Source organism: Metschnikowia bicuspidata (genome assembly GCF_001664035.1).
Source record: "Metschnikowia bicuspidata var. bicuspidata NRRL YB-4993 chromosome Unknown METBIscaffold_4, whole genome shotgun sequence".
Classification (NCBI taxonomy): domain Eukaryota; kingdom Fungi; phylum Ascomycota; class Pichiomycetes; order Serinales; family Metschnikowiaceae; genus Metschnikowia; species Metschnikowia bicuspidata.
Window position 1 is genome coordinate 1,732,019 of NW_017387734.1, and position 21,395 is coordinate 1,753,413.

General features: G+C 49.3%; 8 protein-coding genes and 1 non-coding gene across 9 annotated transcripts; 4 read left to right on the forward strand and 5 right to left on the reverse strand.

The window, feature by feature from the left end:
- Positions 1-1,979: 1,979 nt before the first annotated feature.
- PTR22 (Ptr22p) lies at positions 1,980-4,002 on the reverse strand. Its single transcript, XM_018856116.1, has one exon. The coding sequence runs from the start codon at positions 3,950-3,952 to the stop codon at positions 2,204-2,206; it is 1,749 nt and encodes a 582-aa protein (XP_018711288.1). The 5' UTR covers positions 3,953-4,002; the 3' UTR covers positions 1,980-2,203.
- A 902-nt stretch (positions 4,003-4,904) lies between these two features.
- METBIDRAFT_t168 lies at positions 4,905-4,976 on the reverse strand. Its single transcript has one exon. It is a non-coding gene; the product is annotated as a tRNA-Glu (tRNA).
- Positions 4,977-8,919: 3,943 nt separating this feature from the next.
- Positions 8,920-11,457, forward strand: MEF2 (Mef2p; the record flags this gene model as incomplete). Its single annotated transcript, XM_018857712.1, has 1 exon — positions 8,920-11,457. One exon carries the CDS (start codon positions 8,920-8,922, stop codon positions 11,455-11,457), a length of 2,538 nt encoding a protein of 845 aa, XP_018711289.1.
- A 1,398-nt stretch (positions 11,458-12,855) lies between these two features.
- On the reverse strand, positions 12,856-13,357 carry METBIDRAFT_32718 (uncharacterized protein). The gene has a single exon (XM_018856117.1). The coding sequence runs from the start codon at positions 13,190-13,192 to the stop codon at positions 13,013-13,015; it is 180 nt and encodes a 59-aa protein (XP_018711290.1). The 5' UTR covers positions 13,193-13,357; the 3' UTR covers positions 12,856-13,012.
- A 218-nt stretch (positions 13,358-13,575) lies between these two features.
- On the forward strand, positions 13,576-16,164 carry NAG6 (dynamin-like GTPase; the record flags this gene model as incomplete). The annotated part of the gene is made up of 1 exon (XM_018857688.1): positions 13,576-16,164. The coding sequence occupies one exon, from the start codon at positions 13,576-13,578 to the stop codon at positions 16,162-16,164; it is 2,589 nt and encodes an 862-aa protein (XP_018711291.1).
- Positions 16,165-16,291: 127 nt separating this feature from the next.
- METBIDRAFT_205697 (uncharacterized protein) lies at positions 16,292-17,104 on the forward strand. Its single transcript, XM_018854979.1, has one exon. The coding sequence runs from the start codon at positions 16,419-16,421 to the stop codon at positions 17,049-17,051; it is 633 nt and encodes a 210-aa protein (XP_018711292.1). The 5' UTR covers positions 16,292-16,418; the 3' UTR covers positions 17,052-17,104.
- Positions 17,105-17,578, reverse strand: METBIDRAFT_205698 (uncharacterized protein). Its single transcript, XM_018854980.1, has one exon. The coding sequence runs from the start codon at positions 17,404-17,406 to the stop codon at positions 17,158-17,160; it is 249 nt and encodes an 82-aa protein (XP_018711293.1). The 5' UTR covers positions 17,407-17,578; the 3' UTR covers positions 17,105-17,157.
- A 237-nt stretch (positions 17,579-17,815) lies between these two features.
- Positions 17,816-19,324, forward strand: HXK1 (hexokinase 1; the record flags this gene model as incomplete). Its single annotated transcript, XM_018857744.1, has 1 exon — positions 17,816-19,324. One exon carries the CDS (start codon positions 17,816-17,818, stop codon positions 19,322-19,324), a length of 1,509 nt encoding a protein of 502 aa, XP_018711294.1.
- Positions 19,325-20,573: 1,249 nt separating this feature from the next.
- Positions 20,574-21,332, reverse strand: NAG1 (Nag1p; the record flags this gene model as incomplete). Its single annotated transcript, XM_018858992.1, has 1 exon — positions 20,574-21,332. The coding sequence occupies one exon, from the start codon at positions 21,330-21,332 to the stop codon at positions 20,574-20,576; it is 759 nt and encodes a 252-aa protein (XP_018711295.1).
- Positions 21,333-21,395: the final 63 nt, after the last annotated feature.

Consider the following 21,395-nt stretch of genomic DNA (forward strand, 5'->3'; position numbering starts at 1 on the left):
GTTTGTCCAATACATCAGAAGCTTGAAGTTTGTTGCAAGCGCCCTGTCAATTTGACCACGCAGCATTACGCAATCATGACATGGTTTTTAAAGTTGTCAAGCAGACACCTGATATTGGATAAATTCTAGAGAATGAAGCATATTCAGAATGTCGGTGATGTGCTGAAACATCCAAAAGGGACTAAGTAAGGACGCGCAGCATAAACATCTTGCAGTGTATTTGCTTATAGAGTAAATCCATATTGGACAAATTTGATGATACCACAAAAATTAAGGGAGAGAAAAAGTACTGTTCATATACTTTACCTCTTAACAGCAAGAGCTTCTACATCTCGAGAAAAGAAGATATTCTGTAGACACATATTCACACCGGGGAAACATACTCAGATCATTGGAGCTCATTTCTCGCAGCTTTTAATCAAGCGTAACACACTTATCTTCTTCCGACGATAAACATGTGCTCGCATCTCATGAGGACGATCAGCAAAAAACCGAGAATGTCCAAGATGATTTATTATTTTATGCATAATGTTGATAGGAGAAAGAATGTTGTAACATGCGACGTTGGTTTGATCATTGGGCCTGTCACGTTTTGCCAAATAGCAATCCCTGTGCAAGATCTCTAAAAATTCAAATCAGGACAACTACGTGCGTATATGCACATGAATCGTCTTACAAAGGAAAGTGTTCAGTTACGGGCAAATGAAAATGCTTTAAGAAGTCAAGCCCGATTGAATAAAAGAGTGATTCTACTAAGGGCAAAGCCACATACGCATGACCATGACTCCAAGGTAGAGATATGAAGTAAAATGGGATTTGTCCTGGTTCAGCACTTCGAAATAATCTCACAAAAAATACAGCTACTAACCAACGATGATTTGATAGATATGATCTTTCTTTCCCTGCCTGAGAAAAATTGAGGTTTTGAGTTTGAATTAAATCAATCCCAAATTTCATCAAGTGGCTGTCAAACTATATTGTATTACTTTGGAAAAATGTGCCTAAATATGACCGCAGAAACTATTCATACTGTCTATTCAAGGCTAGAGATTGGATATCCAAACCATAAGCTGATGTTTTTATTTTCTGTCTAGCTATAGGAATGTGACATGATATAAAAGAGATTGAAATCAAATTGAGTTGACTCTGTATGCCCGTGCGCGAGCATCATTTGTGCTTGATATGTTGGTGTCCATGGGCCGTCACAAAGCTCGCTAAATTCTCACCCATACTACAGCTTTGTAAGCAAACGAAAAAAAAATTGATGCAGCCAAATAAATATACTAGTGAGGATTCTCATCTCAGTTTCACATCAAAGTCTCATTAACTGTTTTCAGATGCGTAATTTCATTCAAATTGCACACCCACGTTTCTTGACAAAGGAGAACTGATATACTGCAATTATATATTTTCACACAGGTCTTAGACAGTGCGTTTTTTGTGTAGCTAAGAGCTCAAAATATTTACAAGAGTACCTCGGAAGACGCCAGACAAAATACCCCATCGGGCCAACGGTAAAAATTTTCAAAGAAAACAAGCAAAAGTTAGTATCGCCCATCGAAAGCCCAGAAGTGAATCTTCATCATCTGAGCTTTAAGGTCACTATTTTAGGGATTGTCAATCATGTATATGCATCCTGGTCATATTTTCGAGAACTATTGATAGTGATAACTGCAACACAGAGGCAACAATTCTCATCTCTTCTGGATGACTAAACCATTGTGATTGTCAGGCAATTCTGCATCTCAAACTACGCAAAATGGTCATACACACCAAACTTCACGTGTCAATTTACCGCTTGTGATCAGAGACAATTGGCATTTATCCGGCACTTGTGGCGAACATGCAATCTACGCAATCCAATAACCAACACACGCTCATAACCCATACATACAAGCCATACATGTTCTTGCAGGTCGGTAGAGTCCGGCTATAGACCTTGCAAGGCCGGCTACAGAGGTAGTCTCGGAAATGAGAGTCTAGAGTATAATTTGTCCATAGGTATCAGGAGCGAACTTCTGTGTTTGTGGGCTCTTGTATCATTGAGTGTCTTCTACACAGAAGCTGGTATTTTCCGAGCTTAATTTTCTCAATGATCCAACAGTTTCTACAAGAATCAAAAATGCAATTAGCGCTGAATTTATACATGAAGCTATTCCCATTCTGATGTGAATGAAAAGTGGTTAAGAAATAAAGCCTGCCTTTAGTATTTGGATCTGGCTGAAACGGCCAATGATGACACAGGGGCGAGGTTATCAAAGGTGTTTTTGTCATCAATGTAGTCCAACTTATTCAACTCGTCTTCCTTGTCATTGTAGTGTCTAAAGAAGATCCAGAATAAGCAACCAGCACAGAAACAAGCCACTGCCAAACCAGTGAAAGCCCAGACGAATTTGGGGTTTTCCGAAGTTGGCGAAAGAGCAATTCCAAGGGCAGAGCCGAAGGCATTCGTCACCAAGAACAATGACATGATGAAGGCCTTCATGGACACTGGGGCCTTGGTATACGCATATTCCAAACCGGTGATGGAAGCCAAAATTTCGGAAATAGCAATGAAGAAGTATGCTGGAGTCTGGGTGGCCACGTGCACACGGTTGGGAGTGTTTGAGTATTCTGGAGCACATCCCATTGGGTCATCATAACATGGACCAGCTTGGTAAATGTAATGTTGCAAAACAGCGGCGTAAACCATGGCTGCAGCGCCGAACATGAATCCCCAGAAAATCTTGGTGATGGCCTTAAAAGGTGTGAATCTCCGGATGAATGGGTACACGAATCTCTCAAAGATTGGGATGAAAATGATGATTGTCAACGAGTCGATTGCCTGCAAGATATCGTTGGGTAAGCCGTGCAATTCCATCTGACCAGCCTGTGTGATAAAGTTGTTCAACATTTGTCCGTAAACCACCCAGTAAATGGGGTAGAAAACGAACACCTTGCATGCGTAAAAAGCTCTGATCACTTCGTCCACAAACTTCTCAGTCCATGGGAAATTAGCTTCTGGGTGAATAGAAGGCCTGGCAGCATCGAAATTGAATTTGTTGGTTATGGCAAGCCAGGACACCTTGAAAGATTTGGCAATGACTTTGTCAGACACGGGTACCTTGACATACTGATTTTTACCGACAAACAAGACAACAAGTGCAATCACAAAGAAACAGAGGGGTAATAAGAAAGCCGCCCAGAAGTCCACATGAGCCTCCAACTCCGTGGTGGCGATGACCGACAAAGAGCCAATGTTGATCATAAGGTAGAAGAACATGAAGACATTTTGAATGGTAATGTTGGGGTCCTGGATGACTCTCTCGCCACTAGGTAATACCTTGATTACAGGCATTGTCTTTGGAATTTGATCAGCAATTAATGGGGACACATTTGACTTGACTCCACCTGTTCCAAGACCGATAATGATAATTGACGCAATGAATCCACCCAAGGACACACTGTGAGAAGCCACAGATGGCAACGAGGTAATAAACAAAAGGAAAATACCGATGATATAGATCACACAGAAAACACAGATTGTTTTATACTTACCCCAGTATGTGTCTGAAACCCAGGCGCCGAAGATGGGGGTAATGTAACACCAAAACTGCCAGAAATAGGAAAGTGCAGTTGCTCCCTGACTCTTCAAATTCAAAACACCTTTGGGCGTGTCATTAGGGCCATTTTGCATGTAGTTTTGGAAAGGCGTAGATAATCCATAGTAGGCAAAACGCTCAGCCAATTCGACAATAGCCACGAGCCAACATGAGATTGGGATTCTTTCGGAGACATGTCTCAACCTTTTCATTTCCTCCTCTGTTGGCTCTCTGCCCTCATCATTGCTAGCCAAAGCCTCTAATTCAGAGTGTTCTAATTCTGAATGCCCCAATTCCGAGTTTTTAACATACTCTTGTTTTTTTATAGAGTCGACATCGCTGTGCAACACCTTCTCATCAGACGTAGACATAACAGTAAATTTATAGACCTAGTTCGTAAGCCGGATTGTATCCAAACTAGTCCAAAGCAAGCCTGTGCAAAAAAAGTGAACGAGCGTGCAACTGAACCAGGGTAACAAGCGTGATAAATAGTGTCCAGCCGTAAACCCAGTCAAGATTTAAGCGACTGGGCGGCAATAGTTGCATACAGCACTATTGCATATACAGCAATAGACTAGTATCATACCATATGATTGGAAAAGGGATGATGTTGGTGTACAGTATTACGGCATTTCCAACAAGCGGAGATTCTTTCTCCGCTTTTGCCGCGGCCGAACCCGCAATTTTCCGGCAATAATGCATGGGACCCCCTATGCAATAGCTGCACCGCCGCGTGAAAAAGAGAGATTTGCAGTATTTTACAATATACAGGTCTGAGACTGCCGTACGATCGTGCGGCATGAAAAGATATAGTGCAACGCCGCGCCCGGCCTAAATGCCGCAAAGCATACAACAGGAAATGCCTCTCCGTCGGTTCTTTGTGCGTCACGCATTCGATTCCGCAAACGACAGATAGCCTGCTTTGTCAATGACCTGATTGGTCATGAATTGCTACAGTCTAGCTGCTGCAACGGTTTCTGATTTAGGAGGATGTTACCAAGGAACTAAGTGTCGTGCGACTCTTCGCTTACATTATGTGGGGTTCCCAAAATCTGCATACTGATCCAGATTTTAATTTGAGAGCAACTTCAAATCTTATCTTCATCTTATCTTACTATCTTGAATTGCTACGAGGTGCATGTTTTGACGGATTATATCACCATCAGTAAAAGATAAGAGACCGAGACTTTGCTTGCTTGTCAACTTATTTATACGCATGACACGAGGTATTATTGTGTGCACGAGGCGTGATGCCGGTGCATAAAAAATTCGGTCAAAATTACACACAGGAAGTCTGACATGTTTGACGATGTAAAAACAATTCTCCGGTGCCGGGAGTCGAACCCGGGTTTGCTCGGTGAAAGCGAACCGTGATAGCCGTTACACTACACCGGAATTTCATACCGAATATTATGAAACAGCCTGGAGCTGTCTCTTAAACTACGAGTAGATCGGTTTATAGATAGTTCAGCCTTAGTGGATAGGCCTAGTCTATCTGTCGTATTCTCGATGTCTCAAAAGTGTTATCCTTCTTCAGGGATGTCTCAGCCTCACGCTCCTTTATAGTTCGGAACCCTTCTATACAGTAGGTGAGGGGTAACCCCGATCAGGAATGTTTAGACTCTTCGTCCTTCGTATTATACAGGATGCCCAGAATCTATAATCTTGCTCATGTCGTATCATAACACCGAAGAATAATGTGGCTCAATTATACCAAGGACAACAAACAATAGTTGTTTCCGTTTCCATGCAGAAAGACGGTTCATAAGTAGCTGAATGATGGGATGTGTGAACATTTGCCAAGCAAACACGACTGTCAGCTGTTATTTTGGTACAGACACTTGGGATGTAGCTGGGAGTTGTTTAAATGTTTTATATTTATAATATTTATATAGTTTTGCCCCTTTAATCAGATGAATCTATCAAAACAAAAGCCATCTGAGTTGAAGCGACTACTAAAGGAGACCTATCCTAGAAGTCGATGACGTAATATCCAATACGTCAACAGATACAGGCCAAGAGGACCATCCAGGCCGTGACTAATAGAAGGGGGTGGGCCGAGTTTCGACACTTGGGAAATATCGGAAAGCTATTCAAGGGGTCCATCACGTTAAGTTTTTTTCCTTTGAGCAGATGATCTCCAGAAAATATCGCAGCCAAAAGGCCGAGGGGAACTGAGATTCGTAAGACTTCAGGAAAGCAATATCAGGATTCTTTCGGTGAGTTTCTCCTTCCTGAGGATTTGAGACTGGGATCTGCAGTTTGGATACTCGATTCGGCGGCTTACTATATTATTGCATTTCAGTAAGGGACTTCGGGTACATATGCGTGGTTATACTCCTATGAATTGCGGAATTCCTAAATAACATAAGAATGCACAATGTCTTTCTATATTCTATCTTTTAAAACCCATAGTCATGGCCATGGGGATAAGAAGAGTAGAAGAGGTTCGAAGTGGGAAATTATAATATGCTCACAAAGACCATCAAATTTAAGCTGATGATAGAGATCTCACAATGTTCAAGTTATTATCCCTTTTACATTGTAAGAAGCCTCACGCCAGAGGAGCAATATAGGACTAGGATTGTTGAAAAAGCAATAGGTTTAGCTCCTGGTTGCGTACATGGATTTACTTTGATACGTTGGTGGTGACCTTTTACTATTTTCTTTTTGTATGAGCTGGCTGCGAACAAATTCGTATAAAGGAGCTGCTTGTATATGACATAATATGGTTCTCTTTCCTAATGCAGTGAGTTTGATATGAGAAGAAATCTAAATATTCATTTGCTCGGTAGGTTGTTCGCGTTGCCACCCGTCAGCCGGTCGAGTCCAGATCGATGAAAGTTGTATCTCACACTATATGTTGTAGGCGGGAAGTTTTCATACTTTTAAGACTGCATGTGACTATACGTCCGTGTTATGCTTTGCCAAGCAGATAAATAAAAGTAAAAGATCCTTAGCATTAAGCTATTCCAGTAGTCTGGCCGATAATCATTTTAGAATAAATAGAGAATATACAGGCTCTTCTAAGTATACTCATCCGGACAAGCAATTTGCCTCTGAATTCAGCGGACGTATATTGAGTGAGGCAAGAAACAGCTTTTATGGAACTATGCCACTGTCTACTATTGACGTTTTGTCTGATTATTTACGTTTTGTCTATTTATTTCTTGAACAATCTGACTGGACTATTACCACTGACGGCAAACATCCTGTTTCTATCGAGATCTTTGTTCATGGAATGATTTGAATCAGGTCTTACAATTCATACTCCAAGGTACCTCATTTATTCACAAGCACAAGAGAGGTCATGGTGTCTGGAACTCTGGACAACATATTGTAGGTACAGAAAGATGAGAAATGTTGGTCAAGTCCTCGAACGTTATGCATAATCGTAGGATGTTACAACAGAGCTGTAAGCAAGACACATAATTGTACTGAGGGTTTTTAATTGGAAAGCCCAGAAGTATAGACTTATCTGTTGAATTAGCAGAAAATCAGGGAACACCTTTGACAAATTTGAGCCCCGATCACAGCCTGTGTTGGTGGACAGTTCCGGGCATGAAGGCTACATAATTGTATAAATTTTCTCGACCTTCTCTGGTTTGGTTGGACTGCTGAATCTTTAGCCGAATATCTTGAGTTGAGCAATATCGGACTTTCATCATGAGTCTCTTTTGTTCACGGTCTTTCAGGAATCCAGGAAAAAATCTCAAGAGGTGCTTTCTTTTGGCAACCACCAAAGAGACATATGAGATAACACGTTGTCAATGGTGGTGTAAATGTGATTTTGAGTAACCTGAGATCGTACAAGTGATGAAATGATTCGATCATGAGCTGAGATACAGATGTGAGCCTTGTTTAGCAAAAAGCTTAGCTTTCTTTGTAAAAAAGGGATATCCGAGAAGCGTTTCGACCGCACATGGACTAGGTGTCGTATCTTGGGTAGCGGTACATAAAACACAGAATATCACATGCCTCGCCCCGCCCCATCAATGGTTCAAAGCACGAAGCGGACCGTGGGAATTTAGCAATTCTAGCACACGGTCTCTGTGAGAAATTCCGGATACGTGATTGATTGAAAAATACATATTCTCGTGGTCGACAGTAAACCGTGGTTGCACAGCAGCATTTTCAAGACTGCAGTCAGCTACGATGTTCCACCTAGTTCTTCCAGTTACTCACCACACACACAAACAAAAAAGAAACAAGAAGCAAGAAGCAAATAACACAAGAAATGAGAAATAGGGAAACCGAACCAAACCAAGTATCCGCCCGTAGCACTTGCCAGATTGGCCTGTCCAATATTTCTGGCTCGTTGTTAGAATTCTGTTCTGCATGCAGCGGGCATTGGACTGTATACGGTGGCAGTGGGAATCCCACAGGTATTCCTCTAGAGGGTATAAGATCGGAGTTTCTTGTAGCCAGAAGGGATAGGTGAGCCAAATGAGCTTTCCATAGGTGTGCTGAAGAAAAGAAAAGGAAGGGACCAGGCTTTTACGTCCTGGGAAGGAGAATACAAGTTGTGGCACTGCACATAGTCTTTTTCGTAGGCAGACCCGGTCCGACCTAGGAATGGTTGTCCGAGCTGGGAATGGCTGGCCGAGCTGGGAATAGCTGACCGAGCTGGAAAAGGTCCAGGCGCACATTTGATTTGATGTGAAAAAAGCCTATGAGAGGGGTGCAATAAAAAAAAGATTCTCTCAAGATTAGCCGCTCCATTGGCTTCGCACAATGCAGTCGCTCGGCCGGTCTGTTTTTCAGGGCTGCGAATCTCACCTTTCATCAGATGCCAGATACTCGGGTTGTAAATACTGAGATTTAGATAGTCAGGCTCGGATAATCAGGTCTCATATACCCAGGCTCAGGCTCCATACGCTGAGACTCAGATAGTCAGGCTCTAGATTGTGAAGCTTATACAAGCAGGCTCTAGATAGTCAGGTTTTGGAAATCCAGGCCCAGATACTCGGGTTATAAATACAGAGACCCGGATACTCTGGTTCCAGATACTCAGGTTCCAAACACTGAGATTCGGATACTCAGGGTCAGATATTCAGACTCAAATCCCCAGGTTTTAAATACTGAGGCTAAGATTCTCAGACTCAGATCAGGCTCTAAGCGCTGAACCCAGATACTCAGGATCAGATACTCAAACTCTTATACTGAGACTCTATATACTGAGACCCAAACCCTCAGACTCAGATCGATTTCAAACACTGAGACCCAGACAGACTCAGATCAGGTTCCAAACACTCTATCTCTGATTCTCAGACCCAGATCCTCAGACTCTGGTACTCAAACTCTTCTTCTATAACACAGACCCTAAAAGATTCTTCAGATGCGTGCTCTTGCCCGCGGCGCCCGGCTCCGCCCCGCCAGCACCGTCTTCCAGAGACCCTTCCACGGGTCCGGCCGCCTAAACGAGCCCAAGCTCAACACGGTGGCGGCCGACAAAACAAGGAACATCGGCATCATCGCGCACATCGATGCCGGCAAGACCACCACCACCGAGCGCATGCTCTTCTACAGTGGCAAGACGCTGCGCATCGGCAACGTGGACCAGGGCGACACCGTCACCGACTACTTGCCCTCGGAGCGCGAGCGGGGCATCACCATCCAGCTGGCGGCCATCTCCATCCCCTGGAACAACCACAAAATCAACATCATCGACACGCCCGGCCACGCGGACTTCACGTTCGAGGTCACGCGCGCGTTGCGCGTGCTCGACGGCGCAGTGACCATCTTGGACGCCGTGGCCGGCGTGGAGGCGCAGACCGAGAAGGTGTGGCGCCAGGCGCACGCGTTGCGCATCCCCCGCATCGCCTACGTCAACAAGATGGACCGCCCGGGCGCCGGCTTCAGCCGCACGGTCAAGGAGCTCGTGGCCAAGCTCCAGACGCGCGCCGTGTGCCTCAGCTTGCCGTACTTCCAGCGCGGCGACGATGGCGACTTGGTGTTCCGCGGCACGCTTGACGTGCTCCACAAAAAGCTCTTGCTCTGGGACGCCGCGGACGCGTCGGGCAGAACCGTGCGGGCCGTGGACCTCGACGCGGCGGACGCGCAGCTCGCGCCGCTCCACGACATGGTGCGGAGGAGCCGCGAGTGCATGGTGGAGACCTTGGGCGACATGGACGACGCCGTGATCGAGGAGTTCCTCGAGTGCGGCGAGGACTACATGGCCGTGTCTGCGGGCACGCTCGGGCGGGCCATCCGGAGCGCCACGCTCGCCTGCCACGTGACGCCCGTGTTGTGCGGCTCCAGCTTCCGCAACGTCGGCGTGCAGCCGCTCATGGACGCGGTGCTTGCGTACTTGGCGTCGCCGTTGCAGGCCGCGCTCCCGGAGGTCACGTCCACGACGGCCCGCCTGTTGGGCAAGCGCAGGCGGCAGGCCGAGCTCGTCACGCGCCACGTGCCGGTGCCCATGGCCATGGACGCGCGCCGCGGGCTCGTGCTCAACAACAGCCCCAACTTGACCGTGGCGCTTGCCTTCAAGGTCATGACGCACCCGGGCCGCGGCGTCTTGACGTTCTTCCGCGTGTACAGCGGCAAGCTCGCGTCCAACTCCACCGTGGTCAACACGCGCACGGGGCACCGCGTGCACTTCAAGAAGTTGATGTTGATGCACGGCGACGTGCCCGAGGAGGTGCTGGCCATTCTGGCGGGCAACATCGGCGTGGTGGCGGGCACCCACGACGAGATCGTCACGGGCGACACCTTGGTGTCGCACGGCGTGTCGGGCTCCAAGGGCTTCTCGGACTTGGAGGCCAACCTCAAGTTGCTCCCGATCGACGTCCCGCCGCCGCTCTTCAACTCCAGCATCGAGCCTGCCACGGCCGGCGACGCGCGCCACATGAACGACTGCATTGCCATGCTCTTGCGCGAGGACCCGTCCTTGCTGGTGTACGTGGACGACGACTTGGGCCAGACCGTCTTGAGCGGCATGGGCGAGCTCCACCTCGAGATTGTGCGCGACCGCTTGGTCAACGACATGAAGGCCAAGGTGCGCTTGGCCAAGGTCGCCGTCTCCTACAAGGAGAGCATCGCCAAGCCCTCCGCCAAAACCGTGCACGTTGCGGCTGCAGACAACCCGGAGGTCTACGTGGAAATCGCCTTGGACTCGTTCGAGGGCGACGCTGCGGAATCGCCCTTTGCGGACGAGGACGGCGCCGTCTGCCTCGACCAGGACAACAACATCATCATTCTCGATGCGGCCGCGACCTCCGAGCCCATGCTCCGGGCCTTGGACGAGCGCAGGTGGAAGTGCGAGCTCTCGTTGGAGGACCTCCAGGACAAACTCTTGACTGGCTGCGCCACGGGCCTCCAAATAGGCGGGCCTCTTTTCGGCCTCCCGTTGCACTCGTGCGTGGTCCGCGTAGTCAAGTGGAACTTTCCCGTGGCCGAGAATACGGACTCTGCCTCCGAGCTCCTCGAGGTCGGCAGGCGTGTCGTGTGCAAGGGCGTGGAGCAGCTTCACGAGAAGCACGACTCGTTGTGTTTGCTCGAGCCCATCATGATGACCAAGATATCCGTGGGCTCGGACGTCTTGGGTGATGTCGTGCATGACTTGAACAGCAGGTGTCTGGCCACGATTGTTTCGATCGAGGATGAGGGCATGGACACTTTGGAGAATCAGAGCTGGGCCAGCTCGGAAGCCGAGAAAATCTATCTTCCGCCGGACTACACCATGAAATCTGCAGACCGCCAGATCAGCAACAGGAAGCTTATTGTGGCAGAGACGCCTTTGCGTGAGATGGTGGGCTACTTATCGAGGTTGAGGTCCATGACACAGGGCCGGGGCTCGTTTGACATGTCGTACAAGGGCATGAACCGGGTCACCAAATCCCGCATGGTATCTTTGAAGAGCGAGTTTTCGTGAGTCGCCGGGCAGAACTGCCGCCTGGCCAGCTAGCAAGTTCTCCATCCGCCTATCTCCTGCTTCGAGGAAAAGTTGGACGTCAGTGTAACAAAACTGTACTATGGCGTGCCTCGAAGGTCAAAATCATCTATTCTACTCATGGCTTACCTGCATGAGCATAATTAGATTGCCTGAGCACGGTTTGTAGTGGAACAGATTGTCCGACAACAATGTTCAACGAATGTGTAAGGACGTGGAAGATTCGCAAGACTGTCCGATAAAAGTGTATATATTCGTGCTCGGGGTGCTTCATCCGAGTTTTGGGCATGTCTAGTTTCAACACCTGTTCTAATGTGGTGGGATACTTTTTTGGCCGGCCAGCAGCAAAAGACTCAAACGTCTTTATTGTATATAGCCAAAGTCTGAAAGAAAGGCATTCTGTATATTGGTGACAACCAGGACGATCTTGAAAGTCGCAAGCGGGTGGAAGCTGCGGTAGTATGGCACAATGCTTTCAAGAGCAGCAAGTTTTATGAGGCATTTCATTTAAAAACTATTCATTCACATATCTGCCTTTAAGGTTATCAATAAATCTTCAAGGGACATGAGATTTATATAAATATACAGCCACAATTAATAGTACTTGTTCATACTCTCAAATATATTGAGCATTTGTTTGAGAAATTGTTGAAGTCGCACGCTTTTTATGGAATCTCTACAACCTCATTACAAAATTTATTTGTGAATTTCATAAGGGTTTGTATTCATAGCACGAGGAACCGTATTGAAAGCCCAGAAAAGTGGCAGCTGAAAACTTTTTTCGACTTTTTTAGGGTCAGAAGCTAATATCACCCTCATGGGATACGCTCGATTGTCTCAAATATCTTAGGGTTAATCTTGAAGACTCATCTAATTTTGGTGAGTTATAGATTAATATAGTCACAAGAGGGCATATGTTTACAATCTCAGCCAGAAGTGTTTGAGCTGATTTTTCAAAATATCAAGAATGAGCGCATTACAAACAAGTATGGGTATCACTGTCGCACCCACAAAATTACGTGGACCAACTAGATGGCACGCCCGCAGATAATGGAGCTTTATAATATCCCGAACGACTTGAAAATTTTTGTCGGGATTTGATATTGCGTGTTAAGTAGATGGGCATTTGAAATGAGGATCATTGGTCATGCAAAGTCGAAAGTGATGAGAAACAGGCCGGCGTTTTGACCCATTATACCCATCAAGCACATGATACTCATTGAGCCCAGAAGGTCTTTGGTTTCGAAGGAATTTGTAGGCCAGAATAAACGCAATGTGCATTAAACCCAGAATACTTATTGACCATCAACAGTTGGACATACAACAATTAGACATACAACAGTTGGACATACAACAGTTACACATACAAAGTTAGACATACAACAGCTAGACATACAAACTTACTAGACCTACAACAATATTCAAACCTACAGCGCTTACTAGACAACATTAAACCTACATCACGTACAAAACCTAGAACACCATGACACCAGAATCCACAGTAAACTTAGAACGCCTGTGAAACGCAGAATACCGTCTAGAAGAGCCCTTCTAGCCTACTCATCACAAAACAAATTCCCAAGCCCATAAACCCGAGAGCACCCACTAAAACTAAAATACCCATCAAACCCGTCCCACGACACTGGAACGAGAACACATAATATGACATGCCGAGCATCTCACCACATTCCACCTCACCACATCTCCATCTCGCCATATGTTAGCGCATAAGCGAGTCACATGACCAATCTGTGGCTGCAACAATGGCAAAGGTGAGAAAGCCACGTGTTTGTTCCTCGAGGAAGGTATAAATAGAGGCAGAGGTCGAGGTAGAAAAAAGCTTTCTCCTAGGATTCAGTGACCGCTCCAAGCTGGGTCCGTAGTGATTAGTTACTTAAATACAAATCAAAAATAGAACCGAAGCCGCGTTCTGATACCATATAAATGCGCCCAGAGAGCGGCGCACGGCACCGGGCAGCACGCGCATCACGTGACCGCCCCCGCACCGCGGGCCCTGCACACACCGCACACCACCTCTCAGCACCAGAGCTCGACTGGAGCTTCCAGGGCATATCAGGCCGTAGACCAAAACACCACAAAATGCCAGAAACACCAGCAGCGGCGGCAGGGCGCGATCACGTGACGCCCGCCGAGCCGCACGTGCCCGTTGGCGGCCCGCCCCGCGCCGCGTCGCCGGCGTCGGCCGCGTCGTCGTTCGTCCCCATTGACTCTGTGCAAGATGCTATCCAGCTTATAGACGAGCACAAAAATTTCAACTCCGACATCTTGGACTACATCTCGCAGGCAGCGAGTCCCGGGGCCGGCCGCGCGGCCGCGGACCACCGGATCATCTCCGTGTTCGGCTCGCAGTCCACCGGCAAATCCACGCTTTTGAATGCGTTGTTCAACACCAATTTCGGCGTCATGGACGAGGTCAATCGGCAGCAGACCACCAAGGGCATCTGGCTCGCCGTGAGCCCCGGCGTCAACAACAGCGTGGAAGACGCGGGTCACGTGGCGCGGGACAGCATCATCGTCATGGATGTGGAAGGAACCGACGGCAGGGAACGAGGCGAGGACCAGGACTTCGAGCGCAAGGCCGCGCTTTTCGCCATGGCCACCAGCGAGGTGTTGATTGTCAACTTGTGGGAAACGCAGGTCGGGCTCTACCAGGGCGCCAACATGGGCTTGTTGAAGACGGTGTTCGAAGTCAACTTGTCTCTATTTGGAACCGCCAAGTTGCACCGTGCCAGCAGCAGCAGCGAGCACAAGGTGCTCTTGCTTTTCGTGATCCGCGACCATTTGGGCGTGACGCCCAAGGAGTCGCTTGCCGCCACCATCACGCAGGATTTGTTGAAGATCTGGGAGAACTTGAACAAGCCCAGCGACGTGGCCCACTTGGCGTTCGCCGATTTCTTCGACTTGGACTTCCACACCTTGGGCCACAAGGTGTTGCAGCACGACAAGTTCATGCTGGACGTCCGGCTGTTGGGCAACCGCTTCATTGACTCCGCGGACGACGCGTTCTTGTTCAAGCCCTTCTACCACCATGATATTCCCATCGAGGGCTGGACCATGTATGCGGAAAACTGCTGGGACCAGATCGACAGCAACAAGGACTTGGACTTGCCCACGCAGCAGATCTTGGTGGCCAAGTTCAAGTGCGACGAGATCGTGGCCGCATGCTACTCCGACTTCCTAGTTGGATTTGACGTTGCCAAGGCCGACGCCACGCGCTCCCTGGAACCCGCCGCGCCGGACTACCAGAAAACCGGCCTGGATCTTGCGGCCTTGAAGGACATCACTCTTGCTGCCTTTGATCTACAGGCGTCCAAGTACAATACCTCTGTGTACGAACAAAGACGTGCCATCTTGGACGAGAAGGTCAACGCCAAGCTTTCCGAGATCCTTTCCGTATACTCCAAGCAGTTGTTGAGCTCAAGCCTCAAGACCTTTGCGGTAGCCTTGGCCAAAAAGCCACGGACTGGCACGTTCGTGGACCATGTGTCCGCGTCGACAGATGCCTTACGAACGCTGTTTGCCAAGAACTTAGCTTCGCTCTCCTTGAACGGCCAATTGACCACAAATGACTACGCCGACTCTCTTGAGGTCGAGTTGGCGAAACTCATTGCGAAGCAGCAGCTTGTCGAGCTTAACACCATTGTGAGCAAGCATCTCAAGAAACTCACGAGCGGGTTAAAAATAGCCATTTCACAGGAGATTTCCAGCCCTTCACAGTCGACTTGGGACCAAGTCATGGAGAAATTTGACATGGCTGCGGCGCTTTTCTTGGAAAAGTACACTTCCGACAGCGGCATGGTGGATTTCGGCGTTGGCGCGGAAGACGACATGAACAAGCTTACATTGCGTGTCTTTGAATTCCAGTCATGGCAAACCTTGCACACGGTGATCCATAAGCACATCTCCAAAGACAATTTACTCACAATCCTCAAGGACAGATTTGATGATAAATTCAGATACGATCAGAATGGGCTCCCACGTCTTTACCAAAATGGAAAAGAGTTGGATGCTGCATTTGGTGAGGCAAAGGGTCACGCGATGAAAGTCTTTCCAATTCTTACTATCGCCAGATTGTCCAATGGTGCCGAAATCATGCCCAAGTACGATGTTTTCGACAAGACTTTGAAACAAAAGTATGACCGCGTAAAGCCCATTGAGGACGGCTTGACTTTGGACGAAAGAGCCCATGAAGACTCGGACAGTGACGACGACGAGAATAATGAAAAGAACTCTTTTGCTGAGATTCTTTCGGAGAGCGAGAAGAGTGAGGTTGCGCTCAAGTTCAAGCGGGAGATCGATGCGAAATTCGTCGAAACAAAGCGGTCGATCATCCAACACGTCACCCAAATTCCTTACTACATTTATTTGTTGATTGTGGCGCTCGGCTGGAATGAGTTTATGGCGGTGATCAGGAACCCATTCTTCTTCACGTTGCTCCTCGTGTTGGGAGCGGCTGTTTATGTGATGTACCAGACCAATCTTTTGGGCCCGGCCTTGCTAGTTGCCCAGCGAATGGTTGATGAGGCGGTGCTTGTGGGGAAACAAAAATTACGGGAGTTTGTGGTGGAGGACCAAGAGACACACGCTAAAAATTTGAGGAAAATGGGCGAAAGCCCGGAAAGCGTGGAGCTCAAAGACTTGGAACCGCAGCTGGGCGAAGAAGAGTAGATGCGGAGGAAATGGGTGGTCTGAATAGTGCGGGAGCCCCAGTGCGTGTGGCAGATACCATGACTCTGTGAAAGACGGGTTGATGCCATGAAAGGCAGTTCTGGCAGTCGCGGGGCGATCACGTATCTGCAAAGCCATGACACCAGCTTGTTGAAGGGCTTGGGGTGGTTGCAACGCCTTCAAGGAGAAATGGCCTCATACGTGAATGTTTTATTCAAGGATGGTACTGCAACGTGACCTATCTGGGCAGGGAAATGAAGGCCTGGTGCTGGGCGTGTTCATGGGGCCTCAGAGGAGTTTGTTTTTTGTGTGACTGGCGTATACACTTTAGATCTCCTACACCTGCTGGACAGCCCGGGTGCTATCAAACAAAGGCTAGCTTGAATACACTGCTGTTTCACTCCGATGGGGTCGGAATGTATTTGGAGCTACAATGCAACTGGGATCATGCGTGGTTCAAACCATCATTCGGGAAAGTACAACGCAAAATGCCAAGAATAAGGAAACTGTCGTGGCGGCCACGTTTTTCCAGAAAAAACAAAAGAGGTTGCAGGAAAGGGAAAAACGGCGGGACCAGAGCTCGTCCGTATCCAGAAGACGTGGCACGTCTCGCTTGGCCCATACATTTGGGGCCACGTCCGGCACACAGCGCGCTGATTGCAACATGGCTGCCTGAGATGCGCGCCAGTGCAACCTGGTATTTTTCCATCTGGCACATTGCCACCATGGCTCGCGGCCCCGGCTGCGTGTCGGGATATATACCGAGATATGGATCCGGCATCTCGAGTCTGCTGGAAAAACAGAAGATCCACTGGCCACCACAAGACATCCGAGTGCATTGGAAAAGGACGATTTTTGGAGCAGACGAAAAGGCCGTGGTATTCTGAGCACGAAACTGACGAGAACAGCGCAAACAGAGAACGCACCCACCCTCAGCTCCGCGGACGCTTATCGCATACCAGCCGATTCCAGCAGCGCAAACCAGTTTTGGCATCAGCCAGGAAGCGCATATTCGGAACCCCGTCTTGCAGAGATCGAGCCAAAGTGAGGAAAAAGATAAAAGCAAAACAAAAAAACATAAAAGCAAAACAAAATAACATAAAAGCAAAACAAAAAAACATAAAAGCAAAACAAAAAAACATAAAAGCAAAACAAAAAAAACAAAAAAGCAAAACAGAAAGCGGACCCACGACGTGTTTGTTTGGAGAAGTCAACAAGTGTTCTTTGGCAATTGGTGCTCATTGATCGTGTCGCACCAGAGGACCCAGGAATAACTGGCTCACAGCGTATCGAGAAATCGAGCAATTGCGAGCTGACAACTAGAGCTCAAAAGCGACAAAAAAAAAACAGGGAGTCGCGGCCGATAAATAAGAGCGAAGACCTGAAAAGCCGAAGGCAAAAAAAAAAAAAAAACTGAATTCGGGAAGCGTCCTCGGATCCGGTGCTTAATTCGCCCTGCCCACCGGCCTGTTTTCGCCCTGCCCTCCGGCCCGGCGCCAGCCTACCCCAGATTCCAGCTGCCCGCGCGCACAACAAACAGGCGCTCCTGCACACGGCGCCCGCCTCCAACTCGCCCGGACCCTCCATGTGCACCGAGGCCCCCCCAAACGCCAGCTGCAGCCTGTTGTCTGCGCTGGCCCCCTCGCTGCCCATGTCGCTGTTGCCGCTGTCCGCACTGCCGACGTCGCTGCACGTGACCCTCTCGCTGGTGGCGGCCGCGGCTGCCGAATTCCGCCGCGGCTCCGCTCGCTCTCTCTTGCCCTTCTACGCATCGCAAGTCTGCGACGCGTTTGAGGAGGCCTTATCCGGCTCGTCGCCCATCACCATGCTCCCGAACTACGAGATCTCGCCGCGCGGCGACGAAAGCGGCGACTTCCTCGTGGTCGATTTGGGCGGGTCCACGCTCCGCGTGGCGGTCATCAGCATCGCCCCCGAAAGCGGGCCGCGGCATCTCCGGAAGAGCCGGCACTCGAGGCAGCAGCGCATTTCGCTCGTGGTTTCCCGCAGCTGGCCCGTGGAAAACGGCCACAAGCTCGTCAACCGGGCGTTCTTCTCGTGGATCGCGGCCAAGATTGCCGAGACGCTTGCGGCGCAGACAGCCGTGCGGACCGACGTGCCCATCACCACCGGCATCACGTGGTCGTTCCCCCTCCGCTCCACGCTGTACAACACGGCCACCATTCTCCACTTGGCCAAGGGCTTCCTGGCGGCAGACGACATTGTCGGCTGCGAGTTGAAGGCCTTGCTCGAGGCCACGGTAAGCGCCAACCACGCCATTTGCTTGGACGTGCAGCTGATCACCAACGACTCGCTTGCGGTGTTTTCGGCCGCGCGCTTTCTCGACCAGTCCACACGCTTGGCCTTGGTGCTCGGCACGGGCTTCAACTTGTGCTGCCAGCTCCGGGCGCTGGCACGAATCGCGCCCTCCAAGCTCTTGAGTGACGAGCACCACGTCTTGTTCAACACGGAAACGTCTCTTTTCGGCAACTCCTTGGTGCCTGCGCTCGCCACCAAGTACGACTGCTACATCGACCCGCGCTTCGCGGACAGCCTGCTGTTCGCGCCGCACATGGCCGTGGACCCGGCGACAAACGCCATTTTCCAGCCTTTCGAGCTCTTGACGTCCGGCCGCTACTTGCCGGAATTGGTCCGCTTGGTGTTGCTGGACGCCGTGGCGCAGAACGAGATTTTCGCCGCGCAGAAAAACTTTGCCGTGCTCGCCACGCCGTACCAGGGCGTGACGGGCGAGCTCATGTGCCTCGTTGCCGAGGGCACCGACGACAGCTTCTTGGCTGAGCGCATCGAGGCCTGCTTTCGCTGGCCGCGCCTGCTGGTGACGTTGGCGGACGTGGCGGACTTCAAGCTTGTAGTCCAGAGCATCGTGCACCGCGCAGCGTATGTCGTGGCGGTGGCCATCGTGGCTTATGTCGAGCTCCTAGCACGCCACAACGGGCCGTTTGACACCGACGTGATTTCCATCGGCTACGTCGGCTCGGTCATGGAGTATTTCGGCTCGCTCCGCACGGCCGTGTTGGACTTCGTCAACGGCTGCCCGCTGGTGGCAAGTCATGGGGTGCAGGTCAAGCTAGAGTTTGTGCATGAAAGCTCGCTTGTGGGGACTGCCATTGCCGCAGCCAGCCAGTGTGCCCGCCTAAAATAGGGGCGGCGTGGCCCCTGGTCGCTCCAAGACCCGAAAGGCCGGCAGCTGTTTGCATCATTTATGAGTGGCGGTTATTGGGAGTGTCTTGCACTCTTTTCGAATCCGTGCTCCTCTTTTAGACACATTTTAGCTGGGGCAGTATCCATCAATATACCTGTCTTCGCCAGAGAGATAGCGCAGTTTCCCTTGTTTGTCTTTTCATATCAGGCAATGGCTTTCGCTTCAGCGGCGCAGCGTAGGCGTAGAGAACCGAGCAAGTTGTTTTTGTTGTCTCGAAGCCTGGCGTGATTCCCGATCAAGTCCTGTCGGTGGCCCAGCAGAGAGGTGTATTCAGTGATGCCATGCAGAAAGTAGTGTCAGTAATATAGCAGATCGGCAAATCTCTCACTTGCTTGTCCCAGGATGTTTATGAAGTTGATTCACCAGATCAGATCAGACACCGCCGACAGGAAGTGGCAGCGAGGTTACATGTGTCATATTCCAGTGGCGTTTGAAATTCAACCAAGAACTTACGTTTCTTCTCGCCTCCATTGCCATTTCTACTGCAGAGTATTATTTCGCAATTCACAATCATTTCGAAAGTATAGCAGGAACTGCTATTTTGTACAGTGATGGTGTCTATTTCCTAAACCACGCATTCATGAGATTAGATTAAAGTTAAATGATGAATTACTGACGCAGCAGCTTAGTGACACAAAGGATTTCGTCCGCTTCAATTCACTCTCACTAAGAAAAGGTTCTATTTCTCAAAGGTTCAGTGTTTGTTTTTGTATCTTTCACTCTTCCTTATTACTTGCTAGTTGCATCGTTTCTTGCCCATCCAATAAGTAGTCAAGATACGTTTTTTCACGCAATATCTCCATGGCTAGACAAACTCATTTCTGTTTTCGGAAACTTTCAACTCTCCCGTTATGATCATCTAGACACCAGGTGGAGGGAGTATAAATCCCAGGTTCCGTCGACCGTCGAGCGTGCTCAACTCTAGATATCTTCAACAACCTAAAGTGCAGGTTTTCACCAGTCTGGTACCCTATTGTATTAGACGGGCCCGAAGTATTAGCCTTTGCCAAGACATCTCCGGCCGTTTTGAAAAATCCCTTCTACACACAATCTGTCTCACAAAGTGATGTAATAACCTATAGGTAATTCTTTAATGAGTCGCGCCAGCCAAAACGCCCACTGAGCCCTATCAACAAAGCTGATCTGGGGATCTAATGGCACCGACGCTTTCGTCCTCTTCAACAAAATCTCATAACTTGGGCGTGAGGCCGTACGCCGCCTGATCGCACACAAGCAACACATTGGCATGGCCGGAAAGAAACAGGGAAGGGAACCGAGGGTCGTTTTGGCGGCCATGGATGGTCTTCTCTAGAGCGTATCTTTTGCCGGCACCCAACACAATAATGGCAATCTCATCGGTGTTGTCCAAAATAGTGGAGATTCCCACCGAGAGCGCCTGTTTAGGCACCTTCGTCGGATCGTTTTGAAAGAAGCGGGCATTGGCGGCTATTGTCAGCTCCACCAAATCCACGCGTCTCGTGACGGAGTCACGGGTAGAACCCGCCTCGTTGAAGGCTAGATGGCCCTCGGGCCCCAATCCACCCAAGAAAAAATGGATCCGGCCATACAGCCTGATTTTCTCCTCGTAGCGCAAGCATTCCTGGTCAGGGTCCGCAGCAAGCCCGTCTAAAATATTGATGTTCTCTCGCTGGATGTCTACGTGGTTGAAGAGCTTGTCGTACATGAAGTACAGGTACAGCTGAGGGTGGGTAGGGTACAAGCCGAGATACTCGTCCATGTTGAAAGTGACCACGTGTTTGAACGACACACGCCCAGATCTATAGTACTCGACGAGCCGGGAGTAGATCCCCTCCGGCGAAGAGCCTGTCGGGAGGCCCAAAACAAAAGGCCGATCAGCCGATGGCGAGAAGTCATTAATTAGGTCCACTATGTACCGGGCAAGAAAGCCCGACGCGTCCTGCAGCGAAGAAAAGATCGCCTGTCTCATGGCTGTCCCTAACGATGAGAAATACCGTGGGGAGAACGAGGCACGCCGGTGTTTTAAGAACCC

Coding starts and splice junctions, on each gene's coding strand:
- PTR22 (XM_018856116.1), bottom strand. CDS start 3,952: ATGTCTACGTCTGATGAGAAGGTGTTGCACAGCGATGTCGACTCTATA.
- METBIDRAFT_205698 (XM_018854980.1), bottom strand. CDS start 17,406: ATGAGCACCAATTGCCAAAGAACACTTGTTGACTTCTCCAAACAAACA.
- METBIDRAFT_205697 (XM_018854979.1), top strand. CDS start 16,419: ATGAAGGCCTGGTGCTGGGCGTGTTCATGGGGCCTCAGAGGAGTTTGT.
- METBIDRAFT_32718 (XM_018856117.1), bottom strand. CDS start 13,192: ATGGCGAGATGGAGATGTGGTGAGGTGGAATGTGGTGAGATGCTCGGC.